Source organism: Lissotriton helveticus, chromosome 9, assembly GCF_964261635.1.
Source record: "Lissotriton helveticus chromosome 9, aLisHel1.1, whole genome shotgun sequence".
NCBI classification, from domain to species: Eukaryota; Metazoa; Chordata; class Amphibia; order Caudata; family Salamandridae; genus Lissotriton; species Lissotriton helveticus.
The window spans coordinates 1,265,831,911-1,265,854,420 of NC_136070.1; the positions used below are offsets into that span (position 1 = coordinate 1,265,831,911).

General features: G+C 44.2%; 1 protein-coding gene across 2 annotated transcripts in view; it reads right to left on the reverse strand.

The window, feature by feature from the left end:
• The window catches only part of LAMB2 (laminin subunit beta 2), a 301,168-nt gene that overhangs the window by 80,192 nt on the left and 198,466 nt on the right, over positions 1–22,510 (reverse strand). The window contains exons 17-22 of one of the 2 annotated variants that reach the window (XM_078661826.1): positions 21,134–21,254; positions 15,628–15,841; positions 15,342–15,485; positions 13,251–13,482; positions 11,621–11,784; positions 313–342 (exon numbers count right to left, since the gene is read on the reverse strand). In XM_078661826.1, coding sequence (XP_078517952.1) covers positions 313–342; positions 11,621–11,784; positions 13,251–13,482; positions 15,342–15,485; positions 15,628–15,841; positions 21,134–21,254 — 905 coding nt within the window. The remainder of the gene's footprint in view (positions 1–312; positions 343–11,620; positions 11,785–13,250; positions 13,483–15,341; positions 15,486–15,627; positions 15,842–21,133; positions 21,255–22,510) is intronic. The other variant, XM_078661827.1, reaches the window with a different exon arrangement.

The following is a 22,510-nucleotide window of genomic DNA, read 5'->3' on the forward strand; positions in this document are numbered from 1 at the left end:
GTTCATGCATCAACGTGAAACGCCTAGTGAGTGATGAAGTGCCCTTCCATCCTGGCTGCTCTAACACACACTGTTCAGCATTGGGAAAGATGTGTTTAGCACAATGAAAAAACCCAGGATCTCTGCTAGAAGCCGCCTTTAAGCACAACTCACACATTACAACCATCCTCTTGCAGACCAGCATGGTGTTATGTATGAAGGCTCTTCACAATGGGGACACACTGCGTGAAAGGGCGAGTAAGGTGGTATTGCGTGGTAAGGCCATGCAGAGGATACTGGATGGTAGGCAGATTTGAGAAGACTTTTACTCACTCCGAACCCCTTCCGATCGCTTTACCATTCCTGAGGAGGAAAGGGACATGTCAACACACAAGTAAAGCATGCCCACAGCAACATTTGGGATCCAGGATGGATGTAGGATTGGGTACCTAGCGATAGCCTAGAATTAAGGAAGCAAGAAATGGCACATTTCAAGTGGTCTAATCCTCTGCTAGATTAAGCTTTGGGGAAATTGTGAGATACATAAAGAAAGAGAGAGATGGAGGATTGTGTCCTCTCGATTTGTCAACGTTAGTGTAGAATAATTGTCAATCGTTTTCTGATGTTTTTCACGTGCTTGGTTTTTTTGCAATGGGCCACTAGGGCGAAACACATGTCGGCTGTTTTTCACTATTTCTGTTCTCACTTCATGTATGGAAATACAAATAAAAACCAAGCACGTGAAAAACATCAGAAAACGATTGACAATGATTCTACACTAACGTTGACAAATCGAGAGGGCACAATCCTCCATCTCTCTCTATACTTCACAACGGCTCTTGGGTGTAGCTATTTACGAGATATGTGCAGCAACTGAATTGGGCCCTAACAATTGTAGCACAAGAAGTCCAGAAATCTCCACCCAAACAGTTACCTAGAGATATATAAAGAGGTTGGTGTCTCTGAAATGCTTGGAGGACTGAATCCACTGTTAGTAGCTCATGAATTAGCCTGTGGGACCCCAGAGCATGACTAGCAATACAGTCCCAAATGTCCTGGTGATGAGTTACCAGCCTTTTTATGGTGCCTCTTTAGATTGAGTTACAGCAACAAAAGTTTGAATGAAAACTTTACACACTTTGCTTTACACAGTTCATTAAGGAACATTTGCAGACGTCTGCAGAGCCAGATGTAGAAAATTTACCTTCAAGCCACCATGGTTCATATTTAAAGTGGGAATAAAAATATGAAACTTTTACTTATGGTTGGTTTCTTGCTAAGCGACAGCAGCACACACGCATCTGAGCATCAGAGTGTCTGCAACAGGATCTCAGGAGTCAAGAAATTCCCCCCATGGCAGGGCTGAGCTGGGTGAGACGGTGATTCGAAATGGCAGGCTATGGATGTTGAGCAGGATTTCCCCAACCTTCGCCCCCATTTTTCACCTCCCTCCTGTCACTGTGTTTTATTACCTGGCACTGAATTGCACTGCATTCCTGCTTACCATCAACACCTGAGTGAGGGGGAGCAAGTCAGGTCTGAGAGCAAGATGCTAAAAAGGGGAGTGTAGCAGGTCAATCACCATGACCCTGCCTCCGCTCCCTTACGCAGCGACTGGTCTGTTCCTGTCGTTTCCATCCGCCGGTCAATAACTGCCATTATAGTCATACTGATGTGGACAACTGCTTGTGCAGAACATTAATTGATGGGTACATATCTCATGCAATTATTTGCTGTGGTTTTTATTTAAGTGTAATTACCTAATGTTTTTGGTGTTACCACTGGTTAACACACTTTGCAGAGAGCATTAACAACCGACCAAGGTACAGTTATGGGCCCAAGCTTACGGTGAGTGTGAATGAGGAGGAGAGCAATTAACCGCTGTAAATGCCCAACAGCATGAGGGCAATAAGGGTGTTTGCAATGTTATGTGTGTTCTCAATTATTAAATGTTTCGTCTTGGACTTATTAATATCTATTGTAGTCCATCCAAGCATCTGTAGCAGAGAATACAGTTTTGAGTGTTATGAAATTGCCACCCAAACTCGACGATTTAATCACTGGCTTAGCAGTGACACTCAATATCAACGCTATGTAGAATACTATGTGGTGCTTTCCTGCAGTTGATAAACTATGTTGAGATGGGTAAGCCCTGTGATACACCCCTGGTTACCATTGTTGGGTTATTGGGCATGTGGTGCATGAGGAGAGGGACCGCTCTATTTATTAAAAAAGTATCTTAATCATGACAGCCTCACTAAGATAGTCAGAGTGCTAAGAACTGTTTTGAGCAAGAGGGTTGAACATTGGAGATGAAGTTGGCAACTGGATTTTTCCAGGTCAATTTACCCATGCCTACCCTTCCTCCGTATGCCTCACCTTAGCAAAGTCTCCAAGACAATTTTAGCTACCGTGGAGAGCAAATCGGACCAAATATGAAAAATAGATATTCTATGGGAAATAATTGACAATGTGAGATTCTATATGTAATGGAGAGGTTTCCTGCAGGGGTAGCTGAAGGTAGGCGAGTCCTGGATTGGGTGAATCTCCTCTCAGCTGGTAGAACGTAGTTTGGCCGGTTCTAAGAAGTGCCTTATTTAGCATATATGCGCAGATGCAAAGATAGTATGGTAAAGTTGACTACAGAGGATTTCTAGCCAGATAATGTAGAATTCTTCAAGAAAGTTGTTTACCACAATATCGAGTGAATAAATATCATCCTGCCAATCAATCAGAATATTTATAGAGCGTGCTACACACCCGTGAGGGTCTCAAGGCGCTAAGGAGGGGGTAGGCAGCTACTGGTCGAACAGCAATATCTTGAGGCGTCTCCTGAAGGTCAGCAGGTCCTAGGTCATACGTGGATGGGGGGCGGGTGTTCCACGTCCTTGCGGCGAGGTGGGAGAAGGATCTGCCGCCAGTGGTCGTTCGGCGGATGCGTGGGACGGTCGCGAGGGTGAGGTTGGCAGAGCGCTGTTGGCGGTTTGGGGTGTAGAAGGACAGTCGTTCATTGAGGTATGCTGGTCCGGCATTGTGGAGTGCTTTGTGTGCGTGGGTTAGGAGTTTGAAAGTGATCCTCTTGTTGCCCGTGAGCCAATGCAGGTCTCGTAGGTGGGTGGTGATTCGGCTGAGGCAGGGTACTCCGAGGATGAGGCATGCGGAGGCGTTCTGTATGTGCTGGAGTCTCTTCTGGAGTGTAGCCGAGGTTGCTGCATAGAGTGCCTTGAAGTAGTCCAGCCTGCTGCTGACGAGCGCCTGGGTGACTGTTCTCCTGGTTTCGGTGGGGATCCATTTGCAGATTTTTTGGAGTATTCGGAGGGTATTAAAGCAAAAGGAAGAGACAGCGTTGACTTGCTGGTGAGTGTTGAGTCCAGGCTGAACCCCATGTTGCGTGCGTGGTTAATGGGGGTCGGGGCAGCTCCAAGCGCGGTCGGCCACCAGGAGTCGGAGGGGGTGGAGCCGAGAATGAGGACCTCTGTCTTATCCAAGTTCAGTTTCAGATCTTCATCCATTCTGCGACGCTTTTCATTCCCACGTCAAGGTTTTATTTGGCGGTGGCCAGGTCTTTGGTGAGGGAGAGAATCAGCTGCGTGTCGTCGGCGTATGAGACGATGTTGAGGTGGTGGTGTTGAACAATGTTGGCGAGCGGTGCCATGTAGATGGTAAAGAGGGTTGGGCTGGTGAGGAAGGAGGTGATCCGGTCCAGGGTTTTGCCTCGGATCCCTGCGTCATGGAGTCGTGTGCGAAGGATGTGGTGGCAGACTGTGTCGAACGCGGCCAAGAGGTCCAGGAGGATGAGGGCCGCGGTCTCGCCCTTGTCTAGTATGGTCCTGATGTCGTCAGTGGAGGTGATGAGGGTGGTCTCGGTGCTGTGGTTGCCGCGGAAGCCAGATTGTGAAGAATCCAAGACGTTGTTCTCCTCCAGGAAGATGGTCAGTTGTCTGTTGGCGGCCTTCTCGATGACTTTTGCCGTCAACGGGACCAGGGAGATGGGTCGGAAGTTCTTGAGGTCCTTTGGGTCCGCTGTGGGTTTCTTGAGGAGGGCGTTGATTTTGGTCTGTTTCCAGCTCTCTGGGAAGGTGGAGGTCTCGAAGGAGCTGTTGATGATCTTTCGAAGCTGGGGTGAGATGATGGTGCTCGCCTTGTTGAAGATGTGGTGGGGGCAGGGGTCGGAAAATGAGCCGGAGTGGATGGTGTTCATTATTCTGGCAGTTTCTTCGTCGTTGATGCTGTTCCAGGAGAGCAGGAGGTTGGCGCGATCGGTGGATGTTGATGCTGGGGTGTCAGCATCTGTCGTTTGCAACATTACTGTATCTAAAATATCGATCACTGCAATGTTGTGATGGTACGTCCATATAGGTAAAGATAAATTTACTATTCTTGACTCGACATCTATTAAATACCATCCATAATACTGTATGCAGAATAATGATTATCACAATATTGTGATGGCAAGTATCTATATATATATATATATATATTTATATATATTGAATATATATTTCCTATTCTTAATTCAACATCTAACTACTTTTAAGATGTATACTGTCAAAGTACGTAGACGTGGAGTTAAGAATAGTACATCTATACTTACCTCCATATAAGTAGCTGCACAATGTTTTGGTAGTCAATTTACAGACCATGATATTTTGGTAGGCCAATATTTAAAACTCAATATTGTGGTAGAACACCTTTCAAACAAGTATATCTATGAAAGATTTTGTGCTGGAGAATAACGCAGATATTGTGTTTGTGATTGGCAATACACCCACAGTAAACCTAGTGAGAGTGTCACCTTGTGTTGTGTATGTGTCAAGTGGCACGAGAAAGGATCATAAGGAGGGATGAAAGGAACAAATAACCCCGTATTTGTAAAGCACAAACTAATCACCCCTATGGGTCTCAAGGCACTTGGGCCATCGAAGAGATTAAGTGATCTATTGCCCAGAGTCACACGATGCTGCGCTGATCTGCCTCCGGCAATGGGGATCGAACCATTCGCCCCACCCTCCAGAGTCAGCCGCCCTGGCTGCTGTGCCATACCCCTCCTCAAAAGGGTGACTGTACTTAATTGGCTACAGATGTAAGTAAAACTATCACATATGTGTATGTAAGAGAGAATTCTGCCATTCTGGTAGAAACTCACCAGGAATTTCAGAACAGAGGTGGGTCTTACTATGTAGTCTTCAATAGTTCTCCCACCTACTGCATGCAAACACATGGTGGACAAATATTCTAGAATTGGTGCAACTGATCATGCAACAGCCACATGAAAAAAAGGTTTCACTGGGACTTCATACCCACAACTACACCCACTGAAAACTAAAGACAGGAACCCTCAAATCAGTGTCATGTGAACCCAGGCACACCCGGCCAGACATCTCTATGAAGGCAGTCCTGGATCAAAATTCTTTGACCCAATAACACAGCGTTTGGAAATTGCTGGTTGAATGGTCTCTAGTTTCCTTCATATCAAGGCTGGAAGGACTCATTTAATACTGTTTAGTGCAAGGGTAAGTGTAGGAGAGCGCACCTTTTTGACATGGTCGCCCCCACGAGGTTTGCCTGGCCACTGATGAGATTTGACTGAAAGTGCACTGAGTTCCTGCTAACCAGGTCCCCAGTGCCAGAGCTATTTCCCAAAATTGCACAGTTGTTTCCCCCCAATGGTAAAACCTTTAGCACCCTCTGTATTTCCCTAGTAAATAATACCCGGGGACATATGGCCTGAAGTACTAAAGAGGGTCCCTAAGGCCAGAAACATTAATTGTGCCACCATAAGGGAACCCTCACCAAGCACATGCACACTACCACTGCAGCCTGCGTGTCTTGTGCAGGCAAAAGTCAAAACATGACATGTCATACATCCCTGTGCGCCAAGTCTCCTACCACTGCATATGATATTTGTAAGTCACCCCTACAGCAGTGCTGACAGCCCTTAGGCAGGGTGATAAACATTACATGTGAGGGCATATCTGCCAGTACAAGTGACCAGGGAAGCCATCTTAAGACATGTGCTGGACACAGGTGAAAATGAGTTCCCCAGCTACATGATGACTCCACTGAAAATAGGCGTGTTTGGTTTCAAACATCTCATATTGGTAAACCCACACTCCTGCCAGTGTTGGATTTACCAATACATGCACCCAGAGGGCATCTTAGAGGTGCCCCCTCAAAACCTACCAGCCCCTGGTATGCTTGCTGTTTGATCTCTGCCAAACTCCTAGGGTGACAGCATTTTGTTCTCAGGAGACCGAAAATTAAACGCCTGTATGGGAAGAGGGTGTAACACCCCCTCCAACAGGATGACCTGCTGATTAGCCTCCTTGGGTCGCCAAGCTTCAAAGAAGCTGCCGCCCTTAGAATGTGAATCTGGCTCCCCTCACAGGGGAGGAAGCCACACCCTGTCCACAGCCCCCTTGGCACCTAGACAGGTGGGACAATTAGCTTGTCAGGGAGGCATGCCAATTCCAGGCTAGTACCACCCCTAAGGTGGGCTACTGCAATGTGGATACAAGTTTTCAGAGTAACCATATTTGTGATGGCATACCTAGGAATTCCGGGACATGATATGCCCACTTCCCACAGGAAGTGGTCATATCGGGTGCACAGTGACCCCAAGGGTCCGGAGCCCATTGGCTACTACTCTGCACTCCCATAACACCCCTAAATTCAGTATTTTGGGGATGTACTGGCACCAGAAAAGCAGTTCCTGATGACCTAATAAGAGAGAGGACACTGAAGAGCCACAAAAGCAGGAGAGAAGAAGCAGCTGATCTGGTATCAACCTCGCCGGCCTGTCTGCATCCCTCGTTGAAGTCTGTGCAAAGCCGACTCGTCATGCAGCTGTGAATCCACAAACTTGGGAGGACTGCCAGTGTTCGAAAAAGACTCAACACCTCCAGTGAACAACAGACTTGTTCAGCATAAACTCCAAAAAGAAGACTCACAGGCCTCCGGAACTGCCAAAACCTGACACTTGAAGCCACCACTGCATCTATCGCCTCTGGCCTGAGCTGAAGTGAGCCACCGGTGTCAACAAGGTCCCCCAGACCCTCCCAGAGCTCGAGTCCAATGTGGTTTCACCCCTCGTTACGCCTCGACATCGCCTGCGGCCTCTGCATGCAAGGCCCCTCTTCAGCGACTGCTCCGGTAAGGAAAACCTGACGCCTAATGACACTTCTGAATCTGTTGCCCCCGGGCCTTGGAGAAGAGGACCAAAGGTGTTCCTCTGGAACCCAAGCATTGTGAGGCCTGATCCTCCCTTGTTGATTCAGCCTGACTGGCTTCATAGCCAGAACCTGCAGCATCTTTTTACAGCGACCGATCCCCATTGAAACGCACTGGGCTCCCGATGCTGATTTGCACCCTTCTTCCGTCATGCCGCTGGTGGTGTACTGCTGGTGCTGCCTTGGACCTTGCTCACCACTCACCTTCACTCCTGGAGATTGGACCTGTAGCTCGATGTGCTGTACCTGGTTGCAGAATGTGTTCTTCCTTCCACTACATTGCTGAACTCATTGCACTGTGTCCACTTTTTAAAGTACAAAGAATTTATATTTTAATACGTACTGATCTGAACTATTTTTCTCTGATGCCTAAACATCTATAAAGGTACTTGGTATTTTTATAAATTGGTGTGGATTTCCTTCTTGAGTCATGTTGTCATTTATTGATCATTGTGTGTATTTTGCAAATGTCTTGCACTCCTCTGTGTTAAGCCTAAGGCTGCTCGACCACACTACCCCCTAATAGAGCACTTTGGGATTGAGTAGCAAGTCCCTGTCCATTCATAAGGGAACCCCGGGATTCTTTACACGGCAGATCGGATTTTTGATACATCACATAAATAGCCAGCTTCCTACAGTAAACCATGTGCAACTATCTTTTGGGGTGAAACTATTCTATAATATAAAAAAGATACATTATTATGAATCAATTAACTTGTTCAAATGAAGCTGGATTTTCAGATCTCAGTTGTATTCACGGATTGTCACTTCCAAGGCACTCGGCACAGAAAGGTCATACCCTAACTAAATACACCACTATATGGTCTTTGTAAAGGTACCACTGCATTTTATGGTAAATGTCTGCCTCTTATATGCTTCGCCAGTAAATAAATATGTTAATTTCTTGGATGAGAGGGAAAGACAAACAGTTTTTGACCAAATGATTTGAACAAAATGTATGCAGTTTAACTCTCATTTACATTTTTACTCCATTTTGTTCAACTTGATAAGTTCAAACACACATTTGGTTTGAGATGTCCCCTTTTAAGTTTTAATTCAATGTGTCCCTGTACACCCTAAACTCTTTCCAAACACCCTAAACTCTTTCCAAACACCCTAACTCTTTCTAAACACCCTAACTCTTTCTAAACACCCTAACTCTCTCCAAACACCCTAACTCTTTCCAAACACCCTAACTCTCTCCAAACACCCTAACTCTTTCCAAACACCCTAAACTCTTTCCAAACGCCCTAACTCTTTCTAAACACCCTAACACTCTCCAAACACCCTAACTCTTTCCAAACACCCTAACTCTCTCCAAACACCCTAACTCTCTCTAAACACCCTAACTCTTTCCAAACACACTAACTCTTTCCAAACACCCTAAACTCTTTCCAAACGCCCTAACTCTTTCCAAACACCCTAACTCTTTCCAAACACCCTAACTCTCTCCAAACACCCTAACTCTCTCTAAACACCCTAACTCTTTCCAAACACACTAACTCTTTCCAAACACCCTAAACTCTTTCCAAACGCCCTAACTCTTTCCAAACACACTAACTCTCTCCAAACACCCTAACTCTTTCCAAACACACTAACTCTTTCCCTACCATTCCTTCTCTCATCCTTCTTCTCATTCACCAATTTTACTTAGTTATAACATACAAACTATTTCGCTATTCCAACTGTTTGATTTGAAGAAGTTGATCTGAGGCGTAAATCTGAGATATGGTAGGAAGACTTGGTAACGAATGCCAACATAAAGTGGAGCCCCTCTACTTCAAAGATATGTACACAATGTAAGGATCTGCTAGGAAGCTTTGGTCCTCACTCTGTCACCAAGAGGTTATCCCCAGATGGACAGTAGAATTGACATGGGGCGGATCTTCGTCTGTGCAAACAGCTAATATTTGAAAAGCTTGGCCTCTTGATATGAGGATAACTAGTCCCTTCTACAACAGCATCTGGTTAAAGGTGCAATCCTGTGAATGACGTAACAATACGTCTCAAAACAGACGCTAGCCCAAGTTGAGATCATCAAGAAAAGGGGCATCCTAGAATGGCCATTATTTGCGATCGTTAGCAAAGCAGGACTGGCCAAAGAGAACTGACTTTATTTTATTTCACTAGACACTACAGGTGGAGGTATCACTTCAGCACCTGCAGAGCATATTACAGGGAACCTTGTGTATCTCCGTACCACACTCTGAAGCTTGGGAGATTTGTGATGTGGATGCTGTCCTCCCACACACACAGCCCCATGCACCCTTTGCAGCGGTGGAGTCCACCAATGCATTCTCTCCATTGTTTTATATCAGAGGTGACCTCAGCAGTGACTTCACAAGAATAACACCCAGAGGAGAAGGGAAATGGAACACACAACTGGTATGGAACTCCTCTATAACTATATGCGTCATCTCCGGGTGGGATATAACGGAGGACCTTAATGGACTCGCCTGGCCATATGCTATCTTCATCACTAGGCCTGGTGAGTTTCCGATGTGACCACTGGTGTCTTTTATGATGTCATAAGTAAACATAAGATTGAACAGGAAAGAGGGCTAGCCCCATAAACCAAAACAGAAGCCTGGGATATTTGATAATTGAAAAACAGTGGTTCCCTAAGTATTATATTTAGATACATTCCTATTATGAAAGCTCCCAGCGGTGGGTCCAAATGTGTATATGTTGTGAGTTTAATATACATTTGGGCCTGATTTATATGTGGGCGGTAAGAATATCTTAGAATGAAAGGGTATGCAACTCCTAGGTGAAATACCCAAAGGGTGAGTACAGATAAATGAGAGGTATTCTGAATCACTAAAGAGCAGATTATATTCCAAGGTAAGTGAATCAGCAGGAGGCGGGGGGAAGGGGGAATCCCTCCTTTTGGAACTAAGGCCCTAACACACCCAGCCAGCTAGGTGCCATGCTTCATCATATGGGCTCGCTCCTCGTCGGGTCGGCGCTGCAATACCCGACGGGCACCCAATGATGGGGCTCTTTGGCGGAGATCTTTTGTTCCTTGTCGTTAGGTGAGGTGTGGGTGAGGGGCCTAAGTGAGTGTAGATGTTGTGAAGTGAAGGTGTGATTTAAAACAGATTTGGTAGTCCAAAAATGTGCTTTAATAGAGTGGCTCCTACCTGATTAAAATTGGAGTGGCAACCACTATCTCAAATTTAATGGTTCAAGACTGTAGTGCTCTATTGTGTGGCGGTAAGAATACTCCATCGCAACCGTGCCGGCGTATCCTTACGGCAACATAATAGTGTGCCCTTCTGATTTAATTGAGGGTGGATCATAGGTAGTCTGAGGAGTAAGGGCTGTCACAGAAATGGGTCCCATGGTGAGGGGAGCATTACATTTTTTATTTCAGGATTTTCTATTTTAAAAATAAAAAAAGGAATATATTGACGAAGCTCTGCACCAAACAGCGAAAGGCAACGTTAGGAACTGGGATGACGGCGATTCCTGCCAATGCATTATAGATGACCGCCCCCTTGGCGGTCGGTTATACATTTGGTGAATGGTCCCTCCGCCATGGGGACGGAGTAATTTGTCCGTCCCCTGGCGGAACAACAGGCCATCCGCCAAATAGTAAATCAGGCTTTAAATCTCCCCAAAAATGTGCTCCAATTATATTCATTTGACATATGCTGCATGTTATTAGAAAACACCGTGTAGATGGGACAGCGCACAGCGGAAAGAAAGTGAAAACAAGGTGTACGTGCAAAAGAGCTGCAAGTCTCAGATAGCACAAAATGTCTTCAGAGGGCAGTTTTGGGTGAGGAAAACAGATGACGTTTCGATTCTTGGCAGAGAAAACCTAAGGGTCCCTTCAGGACAAAAGCTGAAACGTGGAAAGAAGAGAATTACGACTCCGCGAAAGGTCTCATATGGATCCACGAAGTCTCAGTAAGAGAAGGGATGAAGTCCAAGTCATGAATATGTATCCACTGGAGGAAACACAATTTATCCTTCAATGATTGCAAGGGGTTGAAAAAGGTAGAGAAAGCGTTTATATACCTTAGGACTAAAGCAAGCATCTTCCAATACATGGGTCTCAAGTAAATGTTTTAACTCACAATTGACCCAGTTCACAAGCGTAGTATGAATCGCATTCCGTTGAACAAGTATTGTTTGAATCAACATGTTTAGAGGACCCACATGGCCAAATAGTCTACTTGGTAAGACAGACATGATTGTTAATTAATATGAGTTTTCGCAACCTGTTGGCAATATTACCTTAAATTGATTTTGTTTATTATTAGATTGCAATTTAAATGTCATGGGTTACTTTTGGAATTTAAACAGAGATTCCTGGCTCAGAATGAAAATGAAAGAACACCCTTGTACACATTTGTATATTATCAGTAGAAACTTAATTTTTAATAGTAAGGTCGCACACTCACCGGTGTAACCCTTGTCACAGGTGCAGATGACTTGCCGTGTTCGCCCCTCTTGATGGCAGGAGACAGCAAAATGGCGCCCGCTGTTTGGTCCTTCTGGACAAGGACACGGCCGGCAATGGTCCCCAGACCCCAAAACGGGGCTCCCGTAGTATCCGCTTACGCATCTAATGAGAAGAAAGCACACAGAGTTCAGATCAGAGGTACAGTCTGCACTGTTGTGCGTACATTGACCGGGAATGACCCACGTTGGATCTCAACCCCGGCCCAATGCTACAAATCCTACGGCAGACCAGCCATGCTGAGCTCCCCAACCTCTCCGCCTGCCAGCTGCCACTAAGCCTATACATTACAATACAATACCTGATAACCGTCACCAGAAGTTCACATTGTTTTTCATTGACGCGGCTGAGACTGGGCACTGTACACCACTTAGTGTCCTTCCCTCATACTGGAAGGATTAGCACTTTAACCTGCCCATGCGACGGGACATCCAAACAGAGCTGTTGCCACTTTATGCTTTTCTGTAAATTTTACATTTCCTATAGGAAAATATACCTTAAGCCTATGTTTTTAAAACATAACAAAAGAACCACCAAAGAAGCCTTGCTGCTAATGTTCGAACTGAATAGCACGGATGTATGTTTTCATGTAGCCACCTACATTTTAAAATGTGTTTCGAGCAGGAAATTGATTATCCCATGACTTAGATTAACATGATCCCTGTAATTTTAACAGTCTGCATATTGTTGTTCGTATTGGTTTTATTATTGTATTTTAAATTAACCAATTATTTATTTAGATGAAATTATCCAATATTAACAATAATTTTAGCATGATTTTAACTAGAAACCATATCCCCAATTGAAACATGAGCTATCCTAATTCTATTTTATAAATTTTGGGATTAATACACTTTTGTCACTTTACTCAAGGAAATAATGTAATAATGCAATTAATTATTTGCAAAATGTCTTGAGCTAAACACCGCAACCTTGTCCTCCAAAAATGATTTAATTTATCTAATTCTGTGGAGTCCTAGTTCTTGCCCCTGTTTTAATATGGTAATTGATTTTCTTTATAAATAAGGTCTATGATGTATTATCTGTATATTCTTTTTTGTATGCTATATGGTTATATCTTATATACCGAATAAAGCATTTGAAATTGTAATTTTAATTTGCCTATACATTGGACCGGCAAGCAAATCAGATTATTAACTAACCTGCTCCTGGGAAAAATAGTTAACAATGAGGAGGCGCATGAAAAAAATATTGTAACTGAGAAAAACAAATGTTTCCATTTTCATATTTGTGTTGAATATGCATTGTCCATGAAATCAAGAAATGTCTCCATATGTCCCATCCTAACTGATAAATATGTATGTACTGTGCAATGCATTTCTTGTAGAAACCCTTCTGAAATTAACCCTTTGCCTTTGAATATTAATAAACCTCTCTCTCTGTTGGTGTATGAAGATCTTACTACATGAGCATGCGCGTGCTGGCCAGCTGGCTTGCCTACCCTTTGGCCATGCTCTGCATTAATAGTGACCCTTCTTCCTTAGCTCCTGACCCGCACAAGCAGTAGTCCAACCTTTAGCATCGTAGGAGATGCTACGTTTCATACTCACCTCTCACATCTGCCCCCAGTCGCGTGGTCTCTGCAGTTCAAGCATGCCCCAGTTCTTTGTTCACAGTCCTCGGAGTGCCCGTTGCACTGGCAGACCCGACACTTCGGGTAACCCCAGTGCCCCGGCTGGCACCGGTCACAGCGATGACCAAAGGCTCCGGGGCGGCAAGCGCACTGCCCGCTGCTCTGGTCACAGAAGCTGTGCAGGGACCCTTCCACACTGCACTGGCACACTAAAATAGAGAGAAGATCATAAGAAAAGTCCTGGAATTATGAGGGAGAGGCAGCAGAAAGAGAGCATGTGTTGCAAAAAAAGAGAACAACAGTTGAATATGAGTTTACATAGTTAATACATGGCTGATGTGGTATGTGAAAATTCAGCTTGTCCCATGAGACACGGCTGATATGTTCGGGGAAAACTGTGAAGAGTAACTGTAACCCCATAATAAATAATGTAGGCATGCTGTGTGTCAGAGAAACTCTGGGACATATGAGTTCAACATTTAGAGTCATGGTTGGGTTGGCAGAAAGATTTTGTGGAACATAAACTTGTATTGTGGAGAAATGGCCGAAGGAACAGAAATAGTAAAACACAATGATATGTGGGTGTGGCAAGCGCATCAGAAGAGATGTTCAAGTGAGTTGTCTCCAAATATGACCAGTCTCTTTATTTCCCTTCGTTTCATCTGGTAAGTATATATTTGTATTTATTGTATTTATTTATATTTGTATTTAGGCAGCAGAAACCTTAGCTAGGGAACAGACGTGCACGGAACGAGGGCGTTCATGAACATGTGCCGAGAGCTCTGGGTGACAAGTGAATTCCTACTATATGGGGGGATCTTTTGTACCGTTTGGTCCCCGGTCATAGAGTGAGGGCACGTGGTGGGTGTAGGTCCCTCTTACCTCTGACAAACCATCCATGGTGGATCAACCTGTGATGATGAGCAGCAGCGAGCAAACAGATCCAAGCTGCGATGATAACCTTGCGTCCTACAATGGCAGCGTGAAAAGCGGAACCTTGTCTCTTTCTCTAATGTATTCCCTCCCCCCACCAGGAACTACCTCAACACGGGCTTATATTAACCATAGGTGTCGGGAGGAATGCCAGTGAGCTCGTTTACTGGCACCTTCAGAGCAGTCTCAAATGCCAAGGTCAAGGCTGTTCTGTGAAGAATATAGCACCACCATAAGGACTCACCTGCCGGCAACTTAGGCTCAGACTAACGCTGCCTTTTGTGCTTGGAAGCTTCCTCAGGTATGCTCCACAATGTGGGTAAATCCTTACCCAGGGTTCACTGCAGGTGTCCTCTCACTCAAGTCTGCATACTCACGCTCACTTTTCACAAAATTATTTGTTTCAGGCAGATTTAATCCGAATCCATCACCTGCCTGACCATTCCCTCTCTCAGACCTGCGGCACTGGCCGACAGGCCCTGTCATGTGCACGAGCAGACCACCATCCCATTGCCGGGGAACACCTTTCTATTAACCCTTCCACATAACACCAGAGTACTACCATCCAACGGGGTCACCAGGAGCATGCCACCATTTCACGTTCCCCCTCTTAATAAAGACAATCAAGCCATGTCACTGCATTCGCTCACGACTCAGAGACGGATCCCGATATCTTAATGTGAATTGTCCTGGAGAAGCAAAGGGGCAAGGAGACCCCAGTGCGTGATATAAGAAGAGGATAAAGAGTTAATTGAACAATCAGGGACAGCTAAAAGAAAGGAAGCACACAGGATGGGAGAAAGGAGCGCTATATGGGATTGAGCGACCACAATGTGCTGGTCAGAAGGTACGTGAAGAGGTCCGTCACAGGCACTCAGAGGTAAAATGCAGAGCTCAGTGGGGAGGGAATCACACAGAAGGTCTGAACGAAGTCTTGTCCATTTGATATTTCATGGGAATAGCTTAATTGTGATTTTTGTCAGTGACAGGAAGAACTGACAAAACCAAGAGAAAGGAAAGGACTAGGAGTAATTAATTAAACCTCTGATGGATAAACTGTTCTGTATCCAAGGACAATGGAGGAATCCATGCAGAAATAATTTTATACAGTCTTGATGGAAGGTTCCCTACTCACGTTTGCATCCAGGTGAGCCAAAGCCATAGGTTCCTGGGGCACATCGGTCACACCTCCGACCAATCACGTTGGGCTTGCACTGGCACTGTCCACCGTTTGAGTTGCATTCAGAGCTGACGGACCCCTGAGGGTCACACTGACAAACTGGGAATACAAAATATAGAGTCAATTCTATGGTAGTTGAGGAACATTTCTACTCAGGCAAAACACTCCTTGAGATCAGTCTGTTGCCTAGACACTCGTTGGCATGAATGTCCGCTGTCGAACCCCCAACTCTCATACGTACTCAAGGCGCCGTCATGCAGAATAGCCGACATGCTGGAGATGAGGACGGCACACACTGCAGAGGAGGCCGTCATCACTTCATTATCTGAAACGGTTGAAATGGTTTTGCCACGTTCATGGCAGCGAATACGCTCAAACGTCTCCCTACGGCTGATGGCATCCGGGTCTCCAGCAATGAACATCTCCATGGAAGAATAGCGCGGAATAAGCACAATCTGGAAGAAGAAACATACAGACAACTGTAATGGACCAAACGTGTACTGTCTACAGCAAATCAGGTGCTCCCTCATCCGACCAGCCTTTGAGTGTCAGGTATGGCTCAGGCCAAGAACATGTCAACTAATCCCAGTTCCATCGGGAAACTGAATCCTAATTTCATTAATTGATTTTTACTTTTACCTAACTGGTTCTATTGGGTTAAAATAATTGTATTTATTAAACCGTGGAACTGTATTTGCTTGTTCTGTTGTTCCATGTTGGACAAAATCCAAAAATGAATATGTGGCAACAGATTCCTGTACAAACCACTTGGAACTGGACTTTGCACTTGGCAAAGCAGTTCTCAAACCATAATCTGTGAATAAGCCAAGCAAAATGGCAGCTCACGCAGTATTTCAGGATGTCAAACGTCAAGCACAACAAGCACACAAAGTGCGTGGTGAAGCTAACAAAGCATGCACACTTTTTATTAATAATTTGGATAATGTGCCCTTAACTGTGCATTGTAAAAAATACTGAAAGTCACTGAGGGGTTACAAAAGAGATGGAGTAAATGGACCTTCATTTTATCTCACTTATCAAAAGATGTATTAAGCTGGGCAAGATGTCTAAGAGTGAACTGAGTACTTGGTCACAATACTATGGTACCTTCCTTGAACAAGTCAAGGGGGCTTTTAGGAGAAGACAAACCACTCTTGCAGCTCACACTGTTTTATGTCATTGAAGGAGACAATATTTATCACCCAGTTTACAGAGTTGACATCTAAAGCAATGTGAACTGATGAAGCAGCAGCTGGTACTTTGTTTTCAGGTTTGGAAGAAGATATAAAGGATGCCTTGAGTATGGTCTCTAAGCGCCTACTACAACAAATAGGTCAATCAATTTAACCTTAAAAAATTGATCATCAAGAGAAACTGCGAAGATCTGAGAAAAGAATTATGCCTTGTTGTTGGTTTCCGACAATGCCTACAGAGGGACACCTACATTCTTCGATCATCAGTCTATGAAAGTGGGAAATATTTTAATAACCTCTTGCAGCTGGAGTTAAAGCACAAGGGACAAGACAGGACTTTGCAAACACCGTCAAAAGCCAGGACATGTTATTCATGGTTCTCCTTCATTTGATGTAAACACAACTACTCAATCTTTATCAGTAGACCCAGTCGAGTTTTACTCTTCATCATCTGTCTGCCATAAGCCGTGATCACTTTCTGTTGAGGATTAGAAACCAGTTACTTACCTGTAATTGTGGTTTTGAGCTTGAAACTCTTCTAGAGTCATGTGCTTTCACAGTTCTGCTGCCAAGTGGTTGGGCCCAGATGTGTTCCTGTAGCCTTCAAAAGTTTGTTAGCTTGTGGTTTCGGAGTCGACATGGATGGAGCACCTATATGACGTCAACCGTAATCCCAAAATGCCCATGTGCGTGTCAACCAACTTAAATTCGATATTTTTTTACCTTCCACAAACCTCCTGCTAAGGGAAGGAGGGAAGATCGCATGTGACTCTAGAAGAGTTTCAAGCTGCTAAACCATAATTACAGTTATGTGATAGGTTTGTTTTGCAGCATGAAATCTCTTCTAGATGCACATGCCTTGCACAGATTATATAGTGGTATTACTTGTTTTGTGATGGTGGGCAGAAGAGGGAGTGGGGCAAATTTTTCTTCAGGACAGCTTGCCCGTCCTCAATTTCTTGGCCTGAGTGTAAGTCCATGAAGTAATGTTTTGTGAATGTTTGTGGAGAAGATAAAGAGGCGGCCCTGCATATATCCTGCGTGAAGATGTTGGCCATATAGACCTTCATAGCCCCCTTCTTCCTAGTGGAGTGTGCCTTAGGTTTGTCGAGCAAAGGATTGCTTGCTCAAGAGTAACATAGTTGGATAGTTTGTACACTCCCTCTGGCAATAGTGTGCTTGAAGCCAGCCACCACCAGAGCTTGAATAGAGAGGCCCCTAAAAGAAGTGTTCTGTTTTCCTGATGCTGTGTGTCACTTGCACATAGTACATGACCGCCCTTCTGACATATAAGGTCTGTAGGGCCCTTTCTGAGCATTTGTATGTTTCTCGAGGAAGAAATTATAGTGATATCTTGGTATATGTGAAAAGGTGAAATAACCTTTGGTAGGAACTTGTAATGTGTCTTTATTATTACTTTAGCCTTCGGTATGGCTAGGAAGGCTCCTGTACCATTAGCGCCTGTGTCTCACTAACTCTCCTTTGACGGGATTGCTCCCTAGAACAACATTCCCAGTGTAAGATGTCTCAGTGTGGCTTTGTGCATTGGTTCAAAAGGTGCCCTCATTAACCCTGACAAAACTAAGTTTAAATTCCACTGTGGAGGAGTTACCTCGCTTGCTGGGAAAAGGCTTATTGCTCCTTCCATGAACCTTTTGATCAGTGGACATAATAAATGTCTGTGCGTGTAGTCCATTCAAGTGCACCCTTAGCGAGGCATTCGAGTGTCACATATCATGGCTGAGGCTAATAGAAAAAAATACTGCACATGCCACTGTCACCCCAAGCATTGCGGGATTACGGTCAACATCATATAGCAGCTCCCCCCTTGCAGCCTCCCAAACCACAGACTAACAAAAGTTTGAAGACAATAGAAACAGCCACTAGATAGTGGGATTGTGCAAGGCATGTGAATCTAGAAGAGATGTCATGCTGTAAAAACATCACTAAACTCCTTTGTCCCATGTCTGTATTGACTTTAATATATTCAGGAATACCTGGCGTTTCATGGATTTGAATGGAACATTTTTGATCTACTTGAAGGAAGTCTTAAAAGAACGTGAAGAACAAAGACGACTTTGGATCTGAGAGTGAGGGGGACCTCTGATTGAATGTACGAATGACTGTTGGATGCTTTACGTGGGTGAGAGTTGGACTTGCATGAAGGGGGATGGGGTGCGGAGAGGGGGTGGGGCAGGGGGCATGGGATCGCTTGACACGTTCCTTGCTATGGACTGGGATGCGGGTTACAGGAGGTACTACCTCACCAACATGTGGAGCTATGTGTGCAGTTTTTCTTGTTTAAGTTGTTTAAATGCAAACCACGTCAAAAAACCTGAAAATGCAACCGGTATCTTTTATACTGTAGATATACTGCCGTTCATCAAGTCACTTAATTTGCCGCAGATCCACACGGCACTCGAGGATCGGAATATATCCTGACTCAGCATCTAACGTGCCTCCTGGGCACCTACTGATTGTATATGTTCAAGTGACTGGTGGTATTTCCTTATATTACATGTGTTTTGCAACAAAAATAAAAATTTTAAAAAAAAAGAACAAAGACGACGACCTGTAGAAGACCCGTGCCAGAGAATCAAATGCGAAGGTTTACCAAAGGAAAGATTTACATTCCTAGTTGTTCTCGAGGAGCAGGGTTCTCCTTGGCTTACATGATGCCCTTGTAAGGGGACATTTTGGAGGAAGGATGACTTATGGTCTCATTTCAAGACATTTCAGCTGGCTAACTATTTGTAAAGATGTGAAGACATGTGTGTAGTACAGTTCAATTGTGCCCTAATGAAACACACTCATCAAAATCTGGCCAGTCTGTTGTGCCCCTTCCTACTCCCGATAAACCATGGATTTGAATTTCAATGGGCTCGATCATGGATCAATCAATCAGTAGATTTGTAGAGCGCTTCTTGTCACTCGTGAGGGTATCCAGGCGCTGCCTGGATCTACACTTCTCTTCCAAGAACACAGCTATGCAATGATTTACCAATCCCTGCATTCTGTCTCCATCTCCCTGATTCTACTAGCATGTGACCATCTTTCTTCTTTACGGATCACTTGTCTAGCGGGAGAAAAACTAGGATGGAATATTAATCAGACTCAGCCAGCGTTTCAGTGTCTATGAGTTCCTGGCAAATTATCCCTTATGCTTTGCAATGCAAGCTTTCCAGAGGAGGTAGTATGTTACACCAAATAGGTAACAGCATGAGCTGACAGGTAAACACCCCTCTGGGCAGAGAGAAAGCACAATTCATTCATATTTGAAAGAATTAGTAACAGTTGGTCCTGAAGACAGCTCTGTAGTCAAGCCAGATCTAAAAAACTACACCATGAAAATAAGAGGCCCATATGAAGCTTGTAATTTCTTACATGTGTTTTAATGTTTCAATGGAAGTAAGTTTCAAAAGTGGCTTTAGTAAAAAGCAAAAGATTCCTGCTTTCTTCTTATGATCTTCAGTAGTGCAATAAATACACACAATGCCCTAAATGTCTTCTTATCGCCTAATGATAGTGAATCTCCAGATGGAAACGGTGCAGAAGAAATAGAGCTGAAAAGCAAGTCCAGTGTAATTGTTTAAAGGAGTGTTACAACTCTTCAAAGGTCCCTCCGCTCACAGTCCCAGTCTACTCTAGCAAGGCCCATTGTGACATCACTACTAACGTGTAACAGGTGGTTACAGTACAGATGCCACTTTCCTATTACAGACCAGCTGTAGTGTCACAAATGGAAGGTACTAAGGAAAGAGATACTGGTTAAGGGATCAAGGTTTGCAGACCATGAGCATGTGAAATGCCACAGAACTGGCATTGTTTGGAATACTGATGCTGAGTTTCTCAGAGTCCTGCCATATTTAATTCCTGTCTTACAATTAGAACTCCCAGTTTTATGGTATTTATTTTTTCAACATTTCGGTCTCTATTTATCTCTATCTATTTTTTGGCCATCTTATTGACATTTATCCATATTTATTTTGTGTTTTGTGAATTAAGTAAGCTGACAGTTGAATATTGCCAGATGTATTTAACTGATAATTATGCAATCCTACTGTGATGCCTGTCAGGTTTAAACACATCAAATAGCCAAATAAAATAAAACAATACTCCTATATGAAAATTGTAGCATTATACAGTAAATATACAATGAGATATGCATTGATTTAAGGAAATCTCAACCAGTTTTTTAACTCCCCATGTGGTGAACCGACTCAGCTGATGGCCTGGAAGTCATGAATAACCGCATGGAGACTCACTGAAAAGATGCCCAATTTTCTGTATTTTTCTGCTTTTAAAAATAAATATAGAAAGGAAACACAATGATTTCTGTCTGTATTTATCTGTAAAAATCAGTAAAGGGGAGGAGAGATAATGAAGAAATAGGACAACAGTGACCTATTAAAGCCAGGAGAGCTTTTACATATTCTGATTTGCTGAGCCAACATCATCATATTCCATATTATATCAATAGTCATTCAGCATGCAAGATCTCCTTAATATTCTCTTACTATTAACTTATACTCTGTTGTCTGAGTGGGATCTTACCGAATCAATGAGCACGTTGGCGTTGGGAATCTTCTCGCGATAGCTGTAGCGGGTGAAATCCAGGCGAATGGTGTAACTGACGCCACGTTCCAAGCACACTGGTTGTGGCAGGGTGACGAATCTGTAAAACAGGATGCAGTTGGTCAAGATGGGAGGGCAGGAAGTTCTATAGGAGCACTGCTTGGAGATTTGATAGTTTTGTGCAGCTCCTATGAACCAAGATCATGGGTTTAAAGTCTTCTTGTAGGTGCAATTCAGGGATCAACCAGGGGATTTCGAGGTAGTTTTCCACACATCAGACACTAGTAGGGCATGCTGCACCAGTCCTTTGGAAGGACTAGAGATGCTGTATTGTTCCATATGTATCCTGAGGCAATATGAGGAAGGAGCTAGGATAGCTTACAGCTCCAGTTCCACACGTGGGGCCCTTATCAAGGAGGCCCTGCTGTGCCATTTGACTTGCCGTTTTCATTGCTGCCACCTCGGCGACACAGTTTCCTGTCTATTAGAAGACCACTCACACATGGTTTCAAGCCATTTTGGACCTTTTTGATATTATACACGCCCTGACGAAGTTCACCCTGATGAACGAAACGCGTTGACTGAGACTCTTTTCACCATTTTGGAATATTTGAATAAAGGATATATATATTTTTTTTCACCAAAGGAATCTTGACTACTTGTTGTTACTTGAAACAGAGGACTAGGGTAGTGCACCGCTCTATTCTTTCATTGATCAATAAAAACTTAGCAGAGGATGGAGGGAGAAAGGTAGGCAAGTACTGATAATTGATCATATTGACACCTTGAGCATCAAATGCACATACAATCGTCTAATAAATTGAATGATTAGTGCACAAACTGAAAACTTTGGCCTTAATCTAGAACTGTAATGTAATGTTATATGTATTTTATTATTGTGGGTACTTATTTGGTGTAGACCTACTGCCGGAGACTGTGGCATGTGTGGTTTAGGTGTGGCGCCGGCCTGCACTGTGCGGAATTATTAACACAGACACGCCGCTTGCGTCGTAACTGTGCTGCAGGGTTGTGAGCCCAGCTCCCTTTTATTTGCAGAGTCCCCTGACTGCTGGCGACTGTGCGGGATAGGGGTGGGGATATGTCGAGGCCAGCCCTCTTGGAGAGGGGGAAACAGTGAAGTGTCCTGAGGAACATTACATTCCTCCCAAAAACCAATGAAAGATCAAAGATTCAAAGAAGGGAAACAAAACAAAACTAAAAGGACAGCACTGAGTCTAGGTGTAGAGACTCCGGCAGGCGTGCACGCGGCCGATCACTGGTTCTTCTGCTATGCCTTTGCTAAGTCGCCGTCACTAGGTCAGTGGCCTGCCCATTGTCAGAGCAAGTGGAGAGAGG